The sequence below is a fragment of the Clarias gariepinus genome, chromosome 15 (assembly GCF_024256425.1).
Source record: "Clarias gariepinus isolate MV-2021 ecotype Netherlands chromosome 15, CGAR_prim_01v2, whole genome shotgun sequence".
Lineage (NCBI taxonomy): Eukaryota > Metazoa > Chordata > Actinopteri > Siluriformes > Clariidae > Clarias > Clarias gariepinus.
The window spans coordinates 2,818,624-2,843,368 of NC_071114.1; the positions used below are offsets into that span (position 1 = coordinate 2,818,624).

The 24,745-nt window shown below is 42.0% G+C and overlaps 1 protein-coding gene across 3 annotated transcripts in view; it reads right to left on the reverse strand.

Annotated features, from left to right (window-relative positions):
• The window catches only part of LOC128543324 (protein kinase C-binding protein NELL1-like), a 209,475-nt gene that overhangs the window by 13,275 nt on the left and 171,455 nt on the right, over positions 1 to 24,745 (reverse strand). For 2 of the 3 annotated variants that reach the window (XM_053513713.1, XM_053513715.1), the window contains 2 exons: positions 17,167 to 17,262; positions 4,256 to 4,396 (listed from right to left, as the gene is read on the reverse strand). In XM_053513713.1, coding sequence (XP_053369688.1) covers positions 4,256 to 4,396; positions 17,167 to 17,262 — 237 coding nt within the window. The remainder of the gene's footprint in view (positions 1 to 4,255; positions 4,397 to 17,166; positions 17,263 to 24,745) is intronic. The other variant, XM_053513714.1, reaches the window with a different exon arrangement.

Genomic DNA, 24,745 nt, shown 5'->3' on the forward strand with positions numbered 1-24,745 from the left:
GCTTTATATACCCCAACCCCCCCCGGGCAGGTGCCACAGTAACAATATATTCAGTGTTACTTCACTGTCAGTGGGTTTAGTGTTTCTGGACAACATTACAGACGTAACCAAAACTATTTAATGATCCTTTAATTAAACTATTTAATGAAACAAAATTCCGGCCTGACTCTACTGAGAATGATGGAGGACCTTCAAGACAGTCAGTTGCATGATAGAGGTTTAGGGTAGATGTTCCAGTAAATTTAGAAGATCAGTCCATTTATCAAGAAACCCAAAGCTACATCATGTGACCTTCTCACTTCTGTAAGTACATAAAACGTAGATTTGAAAATGTGTATCAGAACAAATTTTCTGCAAAGTTCTGGAACAGGATCCTTTAGACTGATGATACCAAAAAGTAGACGTTTGGTTTTCAAGCGTAGCGGCAATCACAACATGTCACCACAAACACCTCAGACTAACTGTCATGCGTGGTGTTGGGGGTGAGGTGGTGATAAGAAGCAACTTCTCACTTACTCAGCATCATCAGCAAGAGTCATCAAGCTCAGTGGAGAACTATGATTCACTCACTCCTGTGCTGTTGACTAAGGGTTCCTGTTATGACTTCAAATATTTTATGACTCTCATCTCTACAGAGGGTGAAATTGTGATGGTGCAGAAGCATCACAGCGTTCCCAGCACCTCCATCTGGTTTATAAACAGGCTTATTTATTTTCTATCCATCCAGTCCAAATTTGACATTCACATTCATGCTTAAACATCAAAGTTTAATCGGACAGAGTTACAGCTGTTTTTTTAAACAACCTCATGATCTGTGCAGAAAGGAAACCAAGGGCAAGATCAAAACAGGCTCGATGACAAACCACCATCACCCTGAATCACAAATCTACAAACGTATTAAACTACGTCTTTACTCTATACTTTATTCACCAAATTGTTGCAAACTGAACAAAAAAATAAAGGAAAAAAATATCAAGATTAGCAATTTCTGCTCGAAATGACAACTTGGTGCTTTAAACTTTGCTTTCATTGAAGAATCCTTCCCTTACTGGATCATGGCGTTCAGTGCTTTGGCGCTCCCGCTGCCGAGACAGTCTGAGGAAATGTTCCTGAAGCACCTCACACGAGGTGGACTGGTTTAATGAGCACATTTTTCATCCCATCTGGCCACACTGCTCCCCCCAACTGCTCAACAACAGGACTGAGATTGGCTAGCCCATTACAGACACGCCTCCAGCTGAGTGCTTCTTCTCTAAGTAGGTCTGTGGAGTAATGGTTTGGGTCATCGTCCTGCAGTACACTGGAATCGTCTCCAATCAAGAAGCATCTGCTTGATGTCTAAAAAAGTTCCTTGTCCAAGATGATCCTTAACAAGTTCTCTTCTCTCACTCGGCATCTTCTCATTTGTTAATTTGCTCGTCTTCTCTTTGATTAGACGTAAGATTCAACTATCCATGATGCTTGTATTCCCATTTATCCTCCATCCAGTGTCTCTGTTCTTCTCCTGATTTCCCTCTCACGGGGCTGTCACAGGTCTGACTTTTTCTCTTCCAGCTCCAGTGTTCTGGAGTCGCCCTCTTCACTGTTGAAGATCTGGCTGGTGTTTTAAGCGTAGTGTTTAATAAAAGAACTTTACGTTGTTGTTTTTTTTCTCAAACTAGACAGACGTGCACAGAGACAGGCTTTCCCAGACCTCCACACATATGACATTTTATAAGGCGTGCATAATAACTGTTGGCATTTTGTAAAATTGTAATGTACAGAAGGAGCAGACTTGTTATGAGCAGACGTGTATGTGTGTGTGTGTGTGTGTGTGTGTGTGTGTGGGTGTGTACATGATGAAAATGCCATTGTCTGAATTAATGTCTGCATTATATTTTAATGGTCGTCCCATGGTTCCGGTGGTGTAGGTGTACACTCGGTAGGTGCTGCAGCCATGTTTTCACGCTGTGTCTGTTCTTCTTGCTCGCTCCCTCATCAGTGCCGGTTTGTGGTCACAGCACTGCTTTGGCTGGATATTTGTGGTTTTGGACTGAACTCAGCACAGCAGTGACACTGAGGCAAAAACAAAACACAGACATCAATGCTGCACCTGATACACTCTCCACAGCGCCGCTTCCACACTGCCGTGCTCCACACTGTGATCCACCAGAATGATCTTATCTGCTCTGAGCAGGTCAGACGGTGGTCTCAGTCTATCGATGTACAGCATAGAGTGGAGCTGGTAAACTCCACACACACACACACACACACACTACAGTAGATATCTAAATAAACACTTATGTGATATTATAACAGTTACACAAACTCAGTGGAAGGCTCACATCTGGCTTCATCAGGCATCTGTTTTGTGTTTAAAACTAATTCCTAAAGACAACAAGGAAACAATTTATCGTTGTTTTTTATTGGATTGACACAAACACACGATATGATTCACATACACTTTTTGCATTCTAATAATTTTGAATAGAACGGGCCTGAATGAAAGAAATGAATGCAATTCGATTCTGACTGACTGAGTCAAGGCCAGGGGTGTGAGGGGAAGAAGGCACTGCTGGGAATTGGGGCTTCGCCACACGGAGTCATAAATAAACACGTAACCCAGTTTCAGGAGTGAGAAGGTTTCAGACCGAGGCGCATGGTGCAGCATGCGAAGTCGCTCCGCCGGTCTGAGCGTGATACAGAGAACCGCTCGCTAATAACGCCAACACAATAAAGCCCCTTTCATACATAAATGAGTCAGATGAAAATCTTGCAGAGAGCGATTCTGGTGAGAACATGGTCATTCTGTGGGAGGTGGGTGTATGGATTGGAAAGAGCTTTGACAGGAACAAGGAGTTCTCGGCGAAGTGGACTGTGAGTGTACCGCGAGGGCGAAGAATATCGTCCAATCTCCTGGATTTGCGAACAGTGAGATTGAGGTGTGATTGTAAGGGAACGAGAAGAGGGCTTAACAACAGGCCCGTGACTCTGAGGGAGCTCGTCGAGAGCGTCGCAGGCGAGGCACGAGCCCCGTGGCTGCACGAGCCCCGTGGCTCCTAGCGGGAATTCTCGCCAACGCTTTCCTTGATCTCGCCAACTCTCTCCTGGATTACGCAGATCACTCACCAGTGCTCTCCTCGTACTTTTCAACCTGGTCAGAGCGCCCTCCAAGTAGAAAACTAATTCTTCTTGATTACTCCAAAATCTCTTCAGTCACTCCGTAATCCTGCCATCGAGTTAGGAGAGCCCCGTAACTTTAAGGGGTGTCCAGGAGCACCTCGGGAGTGAGTCTACGACTGCCAGGAGAATTCAGTTGATGTTAAAAGTCTACAGAAGGAACCGACTTAATAATTCCACAGCTTTGTGCCGAGATTGAAGCGAGGCCTGGGGAGTTTGAAGGAGAACCCTAAAGGAGCCCAGGAGTTCCAGGAAATCTCCAAAAGTACGCCAACCATCTCAGCAGATTTCTCCTTAGATTCTGCGATGTTTCACTCTGAGGACAATGCAGGGAGCTCTGATTGGATAAAAGCAAAGGGAACCAGAAGACACAACACAACACAATCCTCATCCTCATCCTCATCCTGTCTGCTCAATCTTTTCCAATCCCTCTGTCCCTGTTCTCCATCTCTATATGCTCCACCACTCCATATCCCTTACCCCAAACCTGCTCTGGTATCCTCTTTCATTACCACAAATACCTGAGAAAGTCTCTCTCTCTCTCTCTGTAGTTCTGTGATGCTTACACTAATTAAGGTCAGTACGAGCATAAATTAAAATAAAAAACGCAGAAATAAATGTAGAAGGACTGAAAGAATGAGAACGAGAGAGAATGAAGACAGGTATTATATAACGCATAAGAGAGAAGAGAGAGACCGTGAGGGGAATACAGCAGTGAGGAGGAACATAAAATGTTAAGTACAGAGATAAAAGCGATAGATACGGAGGGACAAATAAAGGACCGAGGGATGAGTAAATGGTGTGCAAAAAAGCATAATGGGACGATAGAGAGGGATGAAGTGATGAACAGAGGAGAGAATCATGAGAAGAATGATGGAGTGATACTGCACGAAAGGAATGAGGGTGTAAAAGCGAGGAAATCAATGGGTAGGAAATATGAACCAGAGGGAGTTTAGAGGATAGAGGGATAAACAGCTGGGATGGTGGGAGTGAGGAAAAAGAGGAAGCGTAAAAGAGGAGAGAGAGAGAGAGAGAGAGAGAGAGAGAGGGGACGAGGGATTAAATGACAGGAAGTGATGCTGTAAGCCTGACCCACCCACGCAGGAGCTGCCGTCGGGCAGGTGAGAGCCGTCGTCATGGAAACCGCTCCGACACTGACAGTGGTACCATCCGGGCAGATTGGCACACAGAGCGTGTGTGTGGCACTGAGCGAGACCTTGCACACACTCGTCAACATCTACACACACACGGGTGGGGGGGTGGGGGTAGAAAGAGAGATTATTATTATTATTATTTCACCAACACACACACACACACAGATGGGGGGGGGGGGGGGCAAGAAAGAAAGATTATTATTATTATTATTATAGTTATTATTACACACACACACACACACAAGAAGAGCAAAAGAGAAACAATAAAAACATGTTTCCCTCCTAATTAAACCACCCACACTGGCATAATAATCAAAGCGTGCCTTTACTTTCAGGTTCTTTATTCGATGGTAAATCAGAGGAAAACAGTTAAATCACTCGTCCTCTCTTCAGCTGTCTCACGCGCCTCTGAAGCGGAAGCATCATCTGTTTTCCAGTCGAGTTGTCCTTTTTTTTTGACGCCGCAGCAATTAAGAAAGACGGCTGTGCTAATGAAGGTCCATCACTGCAGAGCGCTAGCTCCGAGCGCTGAATTCAGAACATCGTTTAGCCGCGCAATTCCAACAGGAACGAGGAAACGATTACAGAGACTGGATTTATATAAACCCTCTGCCCGTCTCATCGCTCCGACTGATCTGAGGACCGTCCCCCAGTTCCAGGGGCTTTTTAATGTATATTTTCAAAAAACGTCTCCAAATTACTTTGTGACATAAACGTCTGAGCATCCCTTCAAAAACCTTTACAACAGGATGAGAAAAAACATCAACAAATGAAAGAACACAGTGCTTCGTGTCAGACAATTTTTGGAAGTGGAAGTGTTTTTTTTTTTTTTTTTATTAAGTGGACTTTCATATTTTCTAAAATTAACAGTTAAATAAAAAAATGTGTAAAGGGGGGCATCATTATATTTTTTGTAAATAAATGCAAACATTTTTTGGACGTTATATATTTATTTATTGTTAATTTTTACTCATTCATGTTTTAGTAGATGAGACCAAAATTCACATTACATGCAATTCAAAGCATTACTTATTCTTACAATATGTAAATAATCTGGTGGTATTTTGAAAAGTGGCAGTTTAATATAAAAAAAGAAAAGAAATGTTATTTTCGTAATGCTAATTTACTCTAGGTATAGTAACAGTACTCAAGTGCATACATAACTATGCACGGTTTATGCATAATTAGCATCTGTAACATCTGTTCCAACTAAACAATTTTTTAAAAAGTAACGAAAAAAACAATTCCAAAAATGTAGAGACTAATTTGGCAGTGATGTGTGGATAATACAGACTGTCTTATATCTTAGTTTGAGCCTCAAAAGAAAGAGTTTTCACTTTGCATCCTGAAATAATAAAAACACAAAAAACATCTGTCCTTCCTTCAAGTAAATCAGGGATCCAATAGGATGTTACAAAAAAATGAGGAGTGTATAGTGTTATTCCTGTGAAGTTAGGAGCAGGAGGTCAGAGAATGGCTGACTCTTGTGGTCGTTATCAATAAGCTTCTGGCAGAATTCTGCAACTCTACAATTAAATGTGTTGGTTTTCTGATACAGACCTGACACTTAAGCAAGTTTCACACGCGTTCAGTAGGGTTGAAGCTACAAAAGTTTAAAGTTAGCTTGCTCCAAACACTGTCTTGTTGAAACAAATAATATTAACTAGATGATTTGTCAGTGTTCTGCTCCTTCTTCATGATTCCATCCACCTTGTGTAGTTCCACCAGTTTTAGTGGCAGAAGAACAGCGCCAGCGTGTGGTTCTACCACCAGCTGATTCAGTGTTGTTGGGGATGGACTGCTTCATCTTTACTCCTCCAAGCTCCTCCTCTGGTCAAAACTTTCTTCCAGAAAGATTTTAATTTTGTTCATGTGCTCAGCTCCAAACTGTGGATTTTGGAGTAGGAGCTTCGTTTTTGGACGGCAGCCTCTCAATCCATGGTGATGTAAAACTGACTTGACTGTAGACAGTGACACTGGTGTTCCAGAAGCTTTCAGGTCATGGCAGGCCTGTGCCTTGGTGGTTTGTGGGTTTTCTTCCAAGCCCTTGGCAAAGAGGCTCCATCACCCAATAACCTGTACTTACAGAGTGTACAATAGTTTGAACTGACTTTAGACATGGCCCTGAGAGATGATCCTGACTTGGGTAAAGCAACCATCCTCTTTCTCAGATCAGTTCTCTGCCTAGAGAAGTTACAAGCTGAAGTCCATCATCATCACTAACAGGCAGTGTTGGAGGACGTTACTTTTTAAAGTAACTAATTACGTTAAAAAATTACTGTCTTTAAAAAGTAATCAGTTACATTACAGTGTTACTTTCTGATAAAAGTAACTAGTTCAAGTACTTTTCCATTACAGAAAATGAAAACTCCTCTGTGATTCCTCATGCATGTTGTTTTAGTCACGACCTTTATAATTATTCTACCATCATCACTCAGTGAAGTTTGGCCCATAATCTGGTAACTACCTACTGATACCCCTATCTTACCTACTGATACCCCCATCTCACCTACTGATACCCCTATCTCACCTACTAATCCTCCTATCTCACCTACTAATACCCCATCTCACCTACTAATACCCCTATCTCACCTACTAATACCCCTATCTCACCTACTGATACCCCTATCTCACCTACTGATACCCCATTTTACCTACTGATACCCCTATCTCACCTACTGATACCCCCATCTCACCTACTGATATCCCCATCTCACCTACTCATACCCCTATCTCACCTACTAATACCCCTATCTTACCTACTAATACCCCCATCTCACCTACTAATCACCCTATCTTACCTACTAATACCTCTCTCTTACCTACTAATACCCCATCTCACCTACTAATCACCCTATCTCACCTACTAATACCTCTCTCTTACCTACTAATACCCCCATCCCACCTACTAATACCCCATCTCACCTACTAATACCCCTATCTCACCTACTGATACCCCATCTCACCTACTAATCCTCCTATCTCACCTACTAATACCCCATCTCACCTACTAATCCCCCTATCTCACCTACTGATACCCCATTTTACCTACTGATACCCCCATCTCACCTACTAATCCTCCTATCTCACCTACTAATACCCCATCTCACCTACTAATCCCCCTATCTCACCTACTAATCCCCCTATCTCACCTACTGATACCCCATTTTACCTACTGATACCCCTATCTCACCTACTGATACCCCCATCTCACCTACTGATACCCCCATCTCACCTACTCATACCCCTATCTCACCTACTAATACCCCTATCTTACCTACTAATACCCCCATCTCACCTACTAATCACCCTATCTTACCTACTAATACCTCTCTCTTACCTACTAATACCCCCATCCCACCTACTAATACCCCATCTCACCTACTAATCACCCTATCTCACCTACTAATACCTCCCTCTTACCTACTAATACCCTCATCCCACCTACTAATACCCCATCTCACCTACTAATACCCCTATCTCACCTACTAATACCCCCATCTCACCTACTTATACCCCATCCTACCTACTAATACCCCATCTCACCTACCTCACCTACTAATCCCCCTATCTCACATACTGATACCCCATTTTACCTACTGATACCCCACCTTACCTACTAATACCCCCATCTCCCCTACTAATCCCCCTCTCTCACCTACTAATACCCCATCTCATCTACTAATACCCAATCTCACCTACTAATACCCCTATCTCACCTACTAATACCCCATCTCACCTACTAATACCCCTATCTCACCTACTAATTCTCCTATCTCACCTACTGATCCCCCTATCTCACCTACTGATACCCCCATCTCACCTACTGATACCCCTATCTCACCTACTGATACCCCTATCTCACCTACTAATACCCCTATCTCACCTACTAATCCTCCTATCTCACCTACTAATACCCCCATCTCACCGACTAATACCCCTATCTCACCTACTAGTACCCCATCTCACCTACTAATACCCCTATCTCACATACTAATACCCCCATCTCACCTACTAATACCCCTTTCTCACCTACTAATACCCCATCTCACTTACTAATACCCCATCTCACCTACTAATCACCCTATCTCACCTACTAATACCCCATCTCACCTACTAATACCCCCATCTCCCCTACTAATCCCCCTCTCTCACCTACTAATCACCCTATCTCACCTACTGATACCCCATCTCACCTACTAATCACCCTATCTCACTTACTAATACCCCATCTCACCTACTAATCACCCTATCTCACCTACTGATACCCCATCTCACCTACTAATCACCCTATCTCACTTACTAATACCCCATCTCACCTACTAATCACCCTATCTCACCTACTAATACCCCTATCTCACCTACTAATACCCCTATCTCACCTACTAATTTCCCTATCTCACCTACTAATACCCCCATCTCACCTACTAATACCCCTCTCTCACCTACTAATACCCCCATCTCACCTACTAATACCCCTATCTCACCTACTAATACCCCATCTCATCGTTGCACGCGTCTGTCCCCCCATAGTCAAACCGCATAGGTGAGATAGGGGTATAACAGCAGGAATAACAGAGGGGGCGGGTTATTGGGGGCGGGGCTTGTCGGACACACACACACACACACACACACACACAATAACTGATTGGGAATGACTGCTGTCTGGCTCATGGATTACATAAATTGTCAGAATAACAGATTGCATTTTTTAAAAAGTAACTAAATAACTGAGTGCTTAAATGGGGACGGAACGCGTTAGATTACTCGTTACATCAATAATGTAATCCAAGTACTCTAACGTGTTGCACCCAACACGGCGAACAGGAAGTTAGTAGGCCGTAGTTTCAGCAAATTAAAATACATTTGAGAACTTAGCACTAATAAAGCACTATTCATGATGTTCCAAAATGTTCCTTATGTTTAAGAGTGCACTTTATGGATGTATTGCTAATAATTTAAGCATTTTCATATCCATAACACATAGGCAAGCAGTTGTGGTTGGTTTATACCCAGTGAACATGTATACATCAGACAGAGAGAGAGAGAGAGAGAGAGAGAGAGAGAGAGAGAGAGAGAGAGAGAGTAAAAGGCAGTAAGGTCTCTTGGTAGGAGGGTAACAGATGAAGTGTGTAAACTTCATTCGCCATCAGGCACTTCATAGTGTGCACTAAGATAAAAAAATCTGCTTCTTTCATGACAGCAGAAGAGAAGACAGATGGAGGTCGTGTCTCACACGCAGAATGTGCATTTACACACTGAAGGGCTTCATGTGTCTGTGAAACACCGCCGAGAGGTCCGCAGGGAGCAAACTCATTACTGAGACCACGCTTTCATTTGCAACATACAAGCATCCTTTCTCCCTGTCGAAGCTGAAGTGCCTCCAAATGCCTCGGCTCCCTCGCTAGGACGTAATCGAGTGTGTGACGATCCTCTGTATCAGAGACGTGACATGCCAGCTGTGTGATTATGACAAATTACCAGGAGAATTAATGTCCTTTAGAAAAACGTACAGCTTGTAAGATCTAAAGCTGGAGATGCTGGGAGAGACGGCAATTCCTCACAGCGCGGCTAAAGATTTAGCGTCGATTTCTTTGGTGTCATGTCAGTTGTACAGTGCTGTGAAAAAGTATTTGCCCCCTTTATGATTTTTTTTTTTTTCCGGTTGCATATTTTATACATAAATGATTGAGATCATCGAACAAATCTTAATATTACAGAAAAATAACTCAAGTAAATACAAAATTTTAAATTCTGATCTTATTTATTAAAAGAAAAAGACTGTTTAAACCTGCTTGTCCTTATGTCAAAAAGTAACTGCCCCTCTTGCTAAATCATATGAATAACCTGTGCTTTTTGGAAAATTGAGTTAAATTTCACTTGCTACACCCAGGCCTGATGAATCAAGAAATCACAACCACAATCAATAAAGAAATTGAAGAACAGAGGAGAAACAAAGTAGGTGACATGTATCAGTCTGGACCGGGGTATCTAAGGCTTTGGGACTCCACTGAACCACGGTGAGAGCCTTTATTAAACATGTTCACAGCACTGTATTTGACCTGCACTTCCTGACTGCAGAGCACATTACACAGCTGCTCACCGTAATAACCAGGTGTAAGTCACTAACGAATAATTAATGATTAACACACGACAGGGCCGCGACTATATGAAAGTAATTCATGCTGAGGTGTTGTGCTTTACAGCATGCTGAAGTACTTCACTCCTCCTGTAAGGTGTACTGTGAACCCTTTTCTCCACATTCTGTGACTCAATCTTATTAGAATTTTCATTACCTTCATAACACACTTTCACAAATTAGATTCTCACTGTGTCAAGTCACATTAGTCTTACTACTACTACTCTACTTTTATTTTTATATAAAAATAAAAGTATGGTGCATTTCCCATTTGTGCGAGCGTGTGTGTTTGTGCCCCGCCGTGTGCCCTAAGTTCCCTTGGATAGGCTGCAGGTCTCCTGTGACCCCACACAGAGTAAGTGGTATAGGTAATGCGTATATTTAGTGTGAGTTCAGACTTTTGGCACCTGTTGGGATCCACTATGGAAGCACCTTGTGATTGATGTGTTTTTAAACAAAACCACCCTTTAAAGCGAGAGGCCGAATCCTTTAAAATCCTGGTGTTGCATGGTCACATCACTGAGTCCACTGGAATTCTTGGAAACCATGGCAACACATGAAGACACACACAGTTTTGCTTCAATAGCTAAATGTGTGATGTCAGGAATGAGGCAGCACATCCTGCCTCCCGGTTTCAGAGAGATAAGGAAGTGTGTGTCTGTCACAAGACATGTGACTTAGGCAAAACCTACGGATTGGACTTAATAACTCAATTTTAACACAGACACACCTGTAGAGCTGGATCTTCTGTTACGATGTGATTACAAACAAGACAGGGACTGTGCACACTGTGCATCTTTCAGGAGTAAGTCTATGGAAGAGTGGATATATAATTAGATTAGTTCTCTACTTTACTCTGAGAAACATTGTTGAGTTAGACTCTCTTTCGGAGAATCTAAGCAGCCACCCCATGGGCTACATGGCTAATTTAGGTTAACTACACTGAGGACTGAGCGAACGGCAGTGAGACACCAGTACTGTTCTCCTCGACTTTTAGACGTGCAATGTTTTCAGCGTCATTATTTATTAAAACATTCCTGAAAATTACAGTAGCACCAGATGTACACTGGGAAATTTGGCTGCTGTAGTGTAGAGTTATGTCTCTTGGTGTAGTAATGCCCCTTGATTTCTGACTGCTGATTTGTAATGTGCCAACTCAAACTCAAATGTTGTATGATCATATATGTATGCAACTTCACTCCCAGTGCTAGCTCAGAGCGCTAAGGCACCAAGTTTGGCGGTTCAAACCCAAGCTCCCCAAGGTTGCTGGCGTTGGGCCTTGAGCAAGGCTCTTACCCCTATAAGCTCCTGGGGCCGCCGCATTATGGCTTTATACCCTGTGCTCTGACCAAAGCTATGCTGGGATATGAGAAGAAAGAATCTGTGCAGTACTGTATATGTGACCAATACAAACCTTCATTTCTGAGTGTGTGTCTATTTATTTGGGACGAGTGTCAATAGACTGACTTCACCGGCAGTCACCATCCAAGCTGACTAAAGACAATAAAATATAAAGTACCACAGGTCGAAGAAGCCAGTCACTTCTTCCTCTTTCTTCGGCTGCTCCTGCAAGCGGTCGCCTCTATGGACCATTTGTCTCCATTTAACTCTAACGTCAACCATGTCTTCCCTTGTTACTCCAATCTCCGGAGTGTCCTCCCTCACCACATTCATAAACCTTCTCCTGGGGTTTCTTCTTCTCCTCCTGCCTGCTCCATCTCTAGCGTTCTCCTCCCGATATACCCCTCATCCCTCCTCTGCACATCTCCGAACCATCCTAATCTGGCCTCTTTAACTCTGTCCCCTACCTGCACTGTCCCCCTCGTTCCTCATTAATCCTGTCCATCTCTCGTCACTCCCAAGGCGCATCTTAAGCTCTGCTTCCTCCAGGTCTGCTTCCTGTCTTTGTAAACCCGGGAACTGTAGTATTAGCAGTAGTAGTGAGTGTCCCCACACTTATTTGGGGTTAAAATATCATCTTCTATAAAACCAACCACCATCTGAAACTACTTGATAAAATTGTTGACATTTCACAAAAAAAGCACTTGAGCTGAAAACTGCTAGCAAGAACCAAAAAGTTTTATATTTCCCAAAAGGAACTTAAGAATAAAAACATTCCTAAATACACCCCAGAACTGTCCTGGCTTTTAATAAGGCACAGGTAACAATAAGTTCAAACTTTATTCAAAGCTGGCAAAATACTGCATGTTGTTGTCAAAAAAAGACCTAATCCTCGAACATGAAGATCAACAGACCAAATAAATAAATAAATAAAAATGCCAAGGATGCAGAAGGAACAATTTAGAATGTGAAACTTACAAAAAAGGCAAAATGTCATTGATGTGGCAAATAGTTGGTTCAAAAGAAACAATTTTTAAAGATGCGTCAGAGATGAGGCTCCATAGAGATAATGTGCAGGAAAAAATCTGACGCACAACCAACAAGAATATTCCAAAGAGAAAACTCAGCAGGTGCACCGAGGGACGGAATGAATAACAAGCCGGTGCTGTTTGTAAATGTGGGGGCCGAGCATCAACACTGTGCTGCAGGATCCTCTACCGTGTGTAAAGCACATTACTGTGTCTGTGGTGCGAGTGGAAAGGTTTTCAAAGACTGACTTGTCACAGGACTCTATACAAATAGGGAGATACAGCAGAAGGTTCTCAGAGTTAAGACCCGTAGCAGATTGTTCCTGTACGAACATCTCATCTTTAGCTTTACTAAAGCACCTGCAGTTTGTTAAGAGGTGGTGGACCATGGACCTTCAGGTTGATGTTACATAGAATCAGACTGAAGACATTAAAACTCTACAGATTTTATTTCAATAAGATATACAGTAAAGGCGAGTCAGTTAGCTACTGTATACATGACGCAAGTGATTCGTTCAACAATTGTTTTTACAAATCGTTTATTTCACTTATAATTCACATCACCACAATTCCACTGGGTCAGATGTTTAAAATTACACTGTGCCTTTAAAGAATGTCTCCAAAAAATCATGGCTTCAGAAGCTTCTGATAGGATAATTGACATCATTTGAGTCAGTTGGTGGTGAACCTCATGAGAAAATCAAAAATAAATCAGCCAAGCAATTTCTGAGAAAAAAAACACAAGACTGTGGACCTTCACAAGTGTTTTATCCTTGGGAACAATTTGCGATTGCCTGAAGGTCCCACGCTCTTCTGTACAAGCAATAATAGACAAATATAAACACCATGTGACCATGCAGCCATCATGCCACTCAGAAAGAAGACTTGGGTAAAAAAACAAAAATACAAAAAAGACAAATCAATCTCAGAACAGCAGCAAAGGACCTTGGGAAGACACTGGAGGAACCAGGAACAAAAGTACCGCACATTAAAACAAGACTGAGACCTACGTAACCTGAATGGCTGCCCAGCAAGGAAAAAAACACCGCTCCAAAACCGCCATCAAAAGCCAGACTATGGTTTGGACCAAGGAGGTCTAAACCCTGACTCAGTTACACCAGTTCCGTCAGGAGGATTTTTTTTTAACGCCCGAAAACTATTTTATGCTAAACTTATTTTAAGAAGTTTGTGTAAGGTGACTCAAAACATCTGAAAAATTAAGAAAGAAATTTAAGCTAAAAAAATTCTCTCTTTATTATTATTCTGACATTTCACCTTCTTTAAATATAGTAGTGATGAGGCATTGTCTGAGTTTAAATGTATTTAGCTAAAGGTATGTAAACTTCTCTTCCACGGTACCTGGAAAGCAAATATTGCGATATCTCCAGTATCTTATTGTGATAGCACGAATGATGAAGAGCACATCCAAGCCCTTGGTACATTGTTAACTAGTCTGAGTCTCTAAGTTTTACACACAGAGAGACAATGTGAGTTATTCAGGAAAGAAGTGTGATGGTAGAGACAGGTGACTGACAAGCCACAAGAGGAATCTGAAGTGGATCTACAGACATCCGGAACTAGAAAATGTGGCACAACCCAGGGCATACGTGCATCCTGCAAATTATGATGACAATTTAAATTCTTTACAGCTCTTTCCAATGTAACGCACTGAAGCAAGCTGTGAAAGAGCATTTAAGATAAATAAAAAATGACTTATGTCAGATAAACTGTCCATACTGCTCATCATGACCCACTTCAGCCCATTAGGTGTGCAGTATGTCCTATTGGTGAGATATAACACTGTCCACCACCATACCATCCTGGTCTCAGGAGGCTACAGCATTGGAGCTTGTCACATTTTATGAACGATTGATCTCTCGTCCACTTGTGTTGGCTTTAAGTTGACTGATGTTTACCGGACATAATCATGAACATGTTGACTGAGTCCTGACTATCGGGAATAAAGATGTTCCACCTGTACCTCTACAAACCAGATTTACTCTAGAGACAGACCACCATAAGGGAATCCCAGAAATGTCTTTAACCTGGCCGGGATAGACGTAATGTTTCCTTAGGAGGCAACTCAGAGTTTCAAGGATAACAGTCAATGTAGTAATGCTGACAGCTTATCATGTAGTCTACTGTTGATGGCTGGTTTCCTCCTCGTACTCCTGTTTCATCCCACAGTACAAAGACATGCAGAGGAGGCGAATCGGCATTGGCTGATTGCATAGTAGCTCCCTACAGAGTGTCAACAAGTCTCACAAGGGACAAAGGGTACCTAGGTAGTGTTAAGATAAAGATGATTGTCTCATGTTGTGCCAGGAATAGAGCGACAGTGTGAAAACCCGAACAAAATCTGTTCTGGAACTGTACCCCACTATAATAAATCCACTATATCCGACTGTCTAAACAAGCATCTTCACCCTACCAAAGAACGCAGACAGTATGCATGAACTCCACGTTTCAACTGCAAGACTCTCTTGATCTCTATCTTATCCAAAAATACAGCCAGAGCTAGCGGAGACAAGCCAGCTTCTCACCACCGAGCAATGAATGGGTTGGTCGAAAGATGTCAACCATGCAACACTGTTGAAGCATCAAGACTGGACAGGAAGTCTTAATATATAACTGTCGTGAGGACAAGTGGACGTCTGGTAGGATGGTCAAAAGACTTGACCAGGAGCTCGTCACCATCATCTGGAGGTCGTGAGTTTGAATCCCAAGTGATGCTGTAGCCCTCCGTAGCTGGAAGCCCAGAGAGAGGAGACTGGCCATGCTCCTTCAGTGCTTTCCTCAGAGCGTGTTACACTGCATGAGCAACAGCAACAGGAAGCAAGTCTTAGCCTTTGCTAATGTGGGAGTGCCCTAACACGACACGACACAGCGGTGGAATGTGGACATGACTAATTTATGGAGGAAAAACACAAGTGGTACATGGATGCACACAGATACAGAGTCTTCATCCATAAAGATGAGGCTGACCTGCTGGTGATGGTCATGATCAAGTGCAACCTGACACACCCAATGCAGCAAAAGTGAAGACCTTTAAAAAGAACAAAAATTTAGCTGGAAAGAGGAGAAAGAGTGCATGATGTAAAAGTCAGCATCTCTCTCTGGTTGGTACAGTAGTCTTAAATCTATGTTCTCGCTCCCCAGCACCTCCATGTCAGGCGTCCTTTCTGACTGCATCAAACTCCACGCTGTTACATAAAGCACTTGTTAAGAGAGCCTCTGTAGGTGTATTTAAGTGGAATCATAAGGTTCAGTTTTTAAAATCTGTTTAAAACATCTCCTCTGATATCGTGTTGACAACAAACTCACAGTCAGTCGATGCTGAAACCATTTAAAACACCCCCAGCTGACTGAACGTGACCTTCACTTGGTCTGCTCTGTATCACCGTGAGAATTCAATAACATTCATTTCAGCTGGAGAGTCTGAGGTGAGAGAGGCTCTGAGGAAATACACAGCAGAAATGAATCTGGATCTGTAGCCACGCTGAAGCTGGAGTTTCACCCTAATGACACACACCACATGACGCGCACGACTGTTTCTTACACTTGTAAGAAGTCGAATGTATCAGGCAGCGGTGATGAGCCGCCTTGCGTTATCCGTAACTAACGTCAAGAGGTCATGGAGAAGTCCTGATCATGAGGCACAAATGAAAAGGTGATGGGAGAATACACAAAGGAAAAACAAACAGAACAACATGGAAATCTGAATCCAGCATCTGGAGTAAGAGTAAAGTCACTAGCTGGCCATTACTAGCTGTATTAAGCTTTAGCTATGTTGAGTTTAGGGTTGCCAACTTCATGAAACAGAAATAAGGATTGAGGTGGTGCTTTTTGGTGGCAGTAAAAAAAAAAAAAAATTTTTATTATTATTATTATTAGCCACACAGTCGGTTTTACATTAGGTCTAATAGTAAAAATAATCACAGTGTATCTGTCAGTTATCAGAGACTGACCTGCCTGACTGCACAGGGTGAATTCTGTTCTGTGTTTTGACGTTGGTGCTCTGTTGCCGTGCCACCTGATCTCACCCCTCAGGCAGTGGCTCTACTGGGTACGGTGAACTGGGTGAACTGCCAAAAACAGGCCTTGCTGATGTCTATTCTAGCCAAGTTATTTTACCCAGTCTGCAGTTTGGTGCTAAAGAAATCTGATTATTACAGTCTTAACCTGTATTCCCCAAACAGAGATTATACTGTGGAACACACACAGCATTCAAGACAACAAGTACCGAGTAATGTGCTAGTTCATCTCGGGTGGGGGAGAACGCTTAGGATCCCAAATGTTCGAAAAGTCCCTTATGATACGATATAGCATTAATCAAGTTGTTTACCTGTCTCACAGAGGCGTCCAGTGAAGCCTGAAGGACACACACACGTGTTTGGCGACGCACACGTTCCTCCGTTGAGACAGGCCTCGTTACAGAACGCTGGCGGAAGGAAACAGACGCTGGTCAGTCTCAGGTTGTTTTAGTGTTTCAGCAAGAATATCAGTACACGTAAAAAAAAACACAGACAATATGATCCAACAATAAGTCGCGTCGCAAAAAAAAAGATGTTTGCTGGATTTGTGCAGATTTACTTTGTGTTCTTCAGGCAGGAAAGCCATATGTCAGGATGTGCGCGAGAAGCAGTAAGTATTTAATCATCTCACAGCTGTTGTTTTATAGAAAAAAAAATAATAATCCAGTGTAGCCTTAAGAAAAACACATCAGAGCATGATCAGTTTCCTCTACACGTATACTTTAGAGAACACACTCTGAACCATTAATACACCCCTGACTTCCTCCTGTCACTCAACATTAAGACACTCTCCGCAGGAACCAGACTGGGTGTGTAGACATGAAGAGTGTATCCAGATCATTACAATAAAGGATGACTTAAAGGGGAAAAAAGGAAAGGAATATTAACTCTCTTTAACAAAAAAAGGCCTTAAAACACTATAAACATTATCATCATCATCATCATCATCATCATCACCAGCAGCAGCATTATTGCCAAGCAGGTCTTTTACACACACGGTGAAATTATCTTATATTGACCTTCATTTCTATCTTCATCCACAGGCTTAAAAACAAAACATTGTGAGGGATCATCCAGTGTGTGTATGTCCTTATACAGTACAGTATAAACAACCCCAGGTCACATTTAAATTATAGAGCAAAAACTTTAAGGTTCTGAAAGATGGCAGCGCTAAACAGTTTTAGTGTTACGATCAGCGTGTAACGTAATCCGGGCTGGAGCCGACACAGGCTCGGGGACGGGATCACAGCGCAAGGCTAGTAACTACTATGAGAGTGTTTCCTTTACAATTAGGTGAGGGTCCTGAGAGTTCTTAAATAGTGTTTAGAGTTCAGTCTTATGATCTGCCACGCCTACTTCGATCAAAGGATGCAGGAGCTTCTTCTTACAAACTTATGGACTAGCCTTGTAAGTAATGTTCGGGACTCAGACACAGTCTCAGTGTTTACGTCTAGGTTAAAAACCTATTTATTTAGCCAAACATTTTTGTAAATAGACTTGCCTTAGGTCTGGGATGTGTGTGGTGACTGGGGACGGTTCCACTTTACCCTGAAGACGATCCTGAGCCTTCAATAACGATCTGGACTCCATATGAACTTCTCCACATCTCCTGTTATACTGAACTTCCAGCCTCCTAACACACAGTATGAGTGCAGATCAATCCCTGCTGTCCGTTATCACCCAGATGAGGATGGGTTCCCTGTTCAGTCTGGTTCCTCTCAAGGTTTCTTCCTATTACCATCTCAGGGAGTTTTTTCCCTCAGCACCGTCGCCCTCGGCTCGTTCATCAGGGACGATCTGATCATTCTGATTTATACAGATTCACATTTCATACAAATTTCCATAATTTTCTTTTTTGATTGTGTAAAGCTGCTTTGCGACAATGACAATTGTTAAAAGCGCTATTCAAATAAAATTGAATTGAATTAAATAGTGTGCGTTTTAGTGTACATAATTTTTTCCTTTGTTGTTTTTACTGTGACTGTTTTGTTCTTTATAAACGTGCTAATTCCTTTTTTTTTTACTCCTAGGTGTGCACTATCCATAAGCCCAAGGTTAAAAACGTCTCTGTAATTTCCCCCCTTTGTTTCATTTGCAGACAAACCGATGATGAAATGATACAAAATCCACTTCAAAGACGAAACGATCTTCTTAAAGTCGGCACTTTATTAGAATTATCACACTCGACACGTGCCGTCTTCTCCCGCCTCACACCTCACACCACAGGCAGCTCCAATCCTAGTGTTCCTCAGTTATCACTAATCCCATCAATGTCTAGCAGAACATTCATGCCTTACATTACGCTTTCACTCTTCTGATTGTGTCTGTGAGATTGTGCTTCCAAATCTAGGCGTTTATAATCTCACAATCTGATGTCACCCATGCGTGGATGGACTCCATTGGAGTCTTGTTCCACTCCAGGAAGCCAGATCTACATCTGGACTTTAAGCTCTGGTAGAGATCTGGCTTTTCTGCAGTGTGTGCAGTACTCATCTGTAATGATGTCATGTTGTGTATGATTCACGGTGCTTTGATCATCATTCTGCTCCTTAAATCAACACAGGAAGTCCGGGTGTCACTCTACTGTGGGATTTTTGAGCTAATAAGTCTGATGTGAAAAAATGATTACTGATGGGGACTTATGATGTCAGAGAGGAATTTTGTTGTAGAGCAACAAAAACAAACACAGAAAGTAGTATTCCCTTTCCTTCTGTCACAAGAGCGGTGCTGGTGAGCCAGACAGTCATTACTGCAGAAGGATCAGTAATGATGAAACCAGACAGTCGGATTATAGAGGAGAAACAAGAACATCAAGCAAACATGAGATTATTAGAAAGATTGCACAAAGCAGCGTCGCTGGACCACAACAAGCGCTGGTGTTAGAGGAAAACAGAGCCCTAAATGATAGACTGGCCTCCAGAATTACTGACAGGCTTTAACAAAAGTAAATAACATGCTTATAACGTTTTTGTTTAAGAAAATAGAGGCACTGTATACATATTGTTTAACAGGTGTGAACAAGGGAACCCTCTGGTTCAGAAAGATGACACTAACCTGAAAGTAAAAAAAAAACCTTGCAGTTCCTCGAATGTCCACTGGTCCAATGCCATAGAGCCCCATGTATGAAATGTTTAACATTACTGTACAGGGGTGATTTTAACGTAACCTATTAGTTAAAAATTCTATTAGGGACCAGCTGCATTACATCTGCTACTGTATAGCTAACTGGAATGGCTGACTGTCAGGGCTGTGTTGTTATTTTAGAGATAATTAAAAAAGTACATGTGAGCGGTGCTTGCCGTGTCAAAACTCGGGACCTCTGTGACTTTTATAAAAAAGAATCCACAGGATCGGTTGCTAAGGTGCTCTAAAGTGGTTGCTAGGGCGGGGCTTGACAGCTTCACAATGATCCTAAGAGACTGATTGGTTGCCTGAGTAAATTGAGCCCGCTGTTACTGTAGGTTTAGTTTCAAAGTTCCTATTGAAGTTACCAGAGCAGGAAATGCAACTGTGAGCACTTCCTGTTTCAATAGGGAGAACCTTCACCATTATAAGTCAATAGGGTAAATTTGGGCCTAAATCTCTTGCGCCCCAGGGGTACAACTATAACCCTCTTGTGGGGTATGTTCTGACACAGCTTGCAAGCATCTTTAAATGTGGTAAGTTTTATATTTTAACTAAATTCTTGCTCTGTTCTAAAATCTGTCAAAGTTGGTCCCATGTTAAGGCTAGAGGATTTTTTGGGCAGTACCTCCACCACCTTAGAAAAGTCACAACAAACGGTACGGGACTATTTATGCATTATAATACACATATTAAATGCACTACTGTCCAGCTGTTCGCTGCAGTGATGCACAAGGCATGATGGGAAGGCAGTTGACGCTTACTGGCAGAGCAAAATGGTATAGTAATAAAAATTATCTGAGGTCTTCCTTTCTCTTCCTCGCCGTGGAGGGAAAGTGAAGGCTGTGATTATTGTGTGACAAACTGCTGCAGGACTGACAGAGCAATCAGCACTTATTCACACACTGATGTTCAGACAATGAAGATGCAAATCAAATGGGAGAGGGGTGAAGGAGAGAGATGTCTAGGAGAAGAAAGATGAATGGCGGCGGACACACAGGAAAGTCCTGGGGATTGGTGTCTATGGTGCGAGACTTACGAGATGGTCTCCATGATCAGCTTTACACCTGCACAGATCCACCTTTACCAGCCCAGAGCTGATCTGATGTTTTCACACACACACAGTAAGATGCTCTGATCAATACGTCTAGCTTCTTCTACGTTCATTTTTTATTTTTTTTCACACACCTCAGATTCCATCTGGAAGTTCATTCCATAATACCAGCTTATGATGATGAAGAATGCCATTATTGTAATTAACAGAACCTCTCATTTCCATCCTACATCCTACAAACAGTCCAAAGTGAAAGGACGATTATGGCGAGTTTAAAGGCGGATCAGAACCGAGCGTAGGACTGAAGTTAATAAAATCACATATCATAGTTTAGCAGGTGACAGGCACAAATAACAAACAGCCTGAAAGTGAATAAAATTAGAGGCAAACGAAGGAGGAGTTGCCAAAAAGTAATGGATGAGCTCCGCATCGAGTGACTACTCAGGCATTTTAAATCGAATAGATTAACTTACATCTGAGAAGATTTATAGTGGAGAACATGCTGTTTTAAAAAAAAAAAAAACTTTAAAAACTCTTTTATACAGCGCATATACACAACGCAATACCCAACACCATAATTTCAAACACTATAATCATATTTCTGCATCTAAAAACAATCATTTAGAAAAGACATGTAAATGAAGTAAAATATGAAATAAATAGACATTAAACCTCACTTAACCTTAACTTATGATTCCCTTTGGCACCAGCTGCTTTAAAAACCAAAAATGGCTCCGTTTTCTTTTTGCTACCGTCCTTGATAACATTCTTGGGACCCATGGTGCTATGTCTTCACTAAATCTTACACAAAATACCCCCACAAAAAAAAAAAACGACCAAAAAAAAACCCCACGAAAAATACCTAAACTGTACTGTAAAAATAACCAGTATAGTTGCAGTAAATGTAGGTAAACATTAATACAGTTAGTCCTCAACTTATGAATAAGTTCTGTCCCAGAAGCATGTTTGTAAGTCGGATTTGTTCTGAAGTCCGACAAAGACTTATACGCCTTTGACACAAATATACAATATGATTTTACAAAACGAATATACCGATCCACTTGACTTAGTCTGATGTGTTTAAGTTGTACCTTTATTTTAGTGATTATGTAAATTTCTCACAACTTCTTTTACTATCACAGTTTCCAAGATGGCCGACAATGCAATGCGTTCCCATGCTGTATAGGTGGCGTCTGGGCGTGTTTAATCTGTTAAATGTATTACCCTAGTTACGGTAATAGTCTCCTATTAGAACTGCACAAGTTCTTTTTAACCTAAAGCGTCCAGTGCAGATCCGTAGAGCTGATTTATCTCCAGTGAGAGGTCTGGATGATCTCTCACTCCTTGGTCTCATGCTCAGGACCTCAGAAATGTTGATTTATTTTGGCCGAGACGGCAGCTGATGAGATCTGCCCCAGGTGTCTAACCTTCAGATCAGGTTATAGGCATGCCTCACCTTCCTCCATTGAATTAGGTCGCAAATCAAAGCAAAGTCCATTAGTGCCATTAGTCCATGTTGATCAGCTGACTGAACTCTTCTGAGGTTCTTATTTATTATTGAATAAAAACTGCACAGACTGAAATAAACTATTCTTACAGCTTTAGGTGGCCATGTGGAACATCTTAGTGCAGCCTCTGAAACCTCCAGTGACCACAGGTTAACCTGGTCACTAAAAGTTATATTAGATTTGATCTACTTCTGGGTGCGTATATATCTGTTCAGTTCTGTAACAAAGACATTTAGCATTACATACATTTCAGCTAGTGTCTCAGTGAGAGGAACAGCCAGGAGATAAGAAGCTGCTTTGTGAGAAACTCATCTGCTATTTGTTTTCCTGTCGTTCTGTTTGCTTGAGAGATTCAGGCTGCTTATTATGTGAGACAGTCACACATTATTCTATGATATACCATTTCAACTGCCTCAGTCTCTAGCTGCGTTTCAGTTCTGCTTTATGTTTCTTTGTTGAACATTTTACTGACTTTCTGATTTCCCATACTTCATCAGCTCAAGCTGGCGTACGTTAGATAAGCGCGTAATGATGCACTGAGTTAACACCATTGGAGATGTCTGAAGTAGTTAGACAGAAGGGACTGTTCTAGTCTAATGCGATCTCATTTAATGTCAGCTGGTAAAGTCAGACTTGCAGAAGTTTCATGTCACCAAGTCAAAATGATTTAGAACATCATTTCTTCTTACTAACCACAAACGCTGTATGTACATATGGAGTTAATAAGATGCTCGGTTATGGGCATCACAGGCCATGAAGGACCCTGGAGGATCTGGAGAGATTTTGGACAGAGCAGTTCTCTCAGTGTCCTTGTGCTGCACTCGTCAGTCTAATCAAGCATTAACTAAGATGACTCGCTGCTGCTCAAAAACACCGGTTACAGAAGGGTCTAAATGCAGGGGTGATGATAATTGGGGTTAATAAGTGGTGCCTCAGGCGGTCGGGACTCTGGGCTGCTAATCAGAGGGTCGGGGGTTCAAGCCCTGCCACCGCTGGGTTACTACTGTTGGGTCCTTGGGCGAGACTTTTAACTCTACACTCCGTACAACCCAGCCACAGTGCCGGTCCTAAGCCTAGGTAGAAAATGGGAGGGTTGCAACATGAAGGGCATCTGAAGTAAAACCTGCACCAGATCTTGAGGATCAAATGATCTGATGTTGTGCCCCCTAGGATAAAACGGAGGAATAAAAACTTCAAACGCTGTTAAGACAAGAGGATTTAGTACAGATTTGCCTAACAGAGATCATTCATCCATGAAGGAATCAAACAGCACTGTATCCATGCTACACAAAAACTAAATAAAACACACATGGAAATGGTAAAATAGAGCTTTGTGATGTGGAAAACAGGAAGAGAACGTCTGAACCCCGGCACTGTGAGGTACCAACACTACTTGTAACGATAATTAAAAAAGTGACTAGTGATGATATGGTTTAACACAGGAAAAGTGAGATCACTGATAAACCAGACCCCAATACTTATACCCCGGTCCACATCTCAAAGGAGACAGCCATTAATAACAAAGTGTTCATGCTTCCTTCTTTTGTTTTGCAACCCAGTAGGATGGCTGACAGGAAGCTGGAGCTGGTGGCTAAAAACACTGGCTACAGGGCACTGCTGGGTTTATACGACGGCCCCGGGGCAAACTGATGTGGTTTTACTATGTTTGTAAAGGCAAGACCGGCACTGAGACACACACACACACACACACACACACACACACACACACACACACACACACACACACACCTTGTGTGAAAGACATCACTGACATTTTACCCGGCCAAGAATATAATGGACAAAAAAATTGCTGAAAATATGTGACTTCTGTATGAAAAGCTCATTAAGACTCATAGAGCAAAAAAAATCTATTTTTTATTTTTCAGCTGAACACAAAATGCTGAGAATAAACCAACTTTGCTCATACAGTTTGGTTGCTCTATGCAGTAACCATCCTGCCAGAAAAATAATCACAAGATGATATTTTTCTCCAGCTTCAGAAAAAGAGTGGAAAAGTATTTTCTCCTGAATCCAGATCGATGAGTATGGGACAGAGCGCCCCTTAACATCCGGAAAAAAAACCGAAAAAATCTTCACTTTTTTCCCCCTGGGGGCAATAAGAACAATAATCAATGTTTATTTTTAACAGACCCGAGAACAGGCCTCTTCCAAACGGTTGAGATGTTGCTCAATGGTAAAAGTATC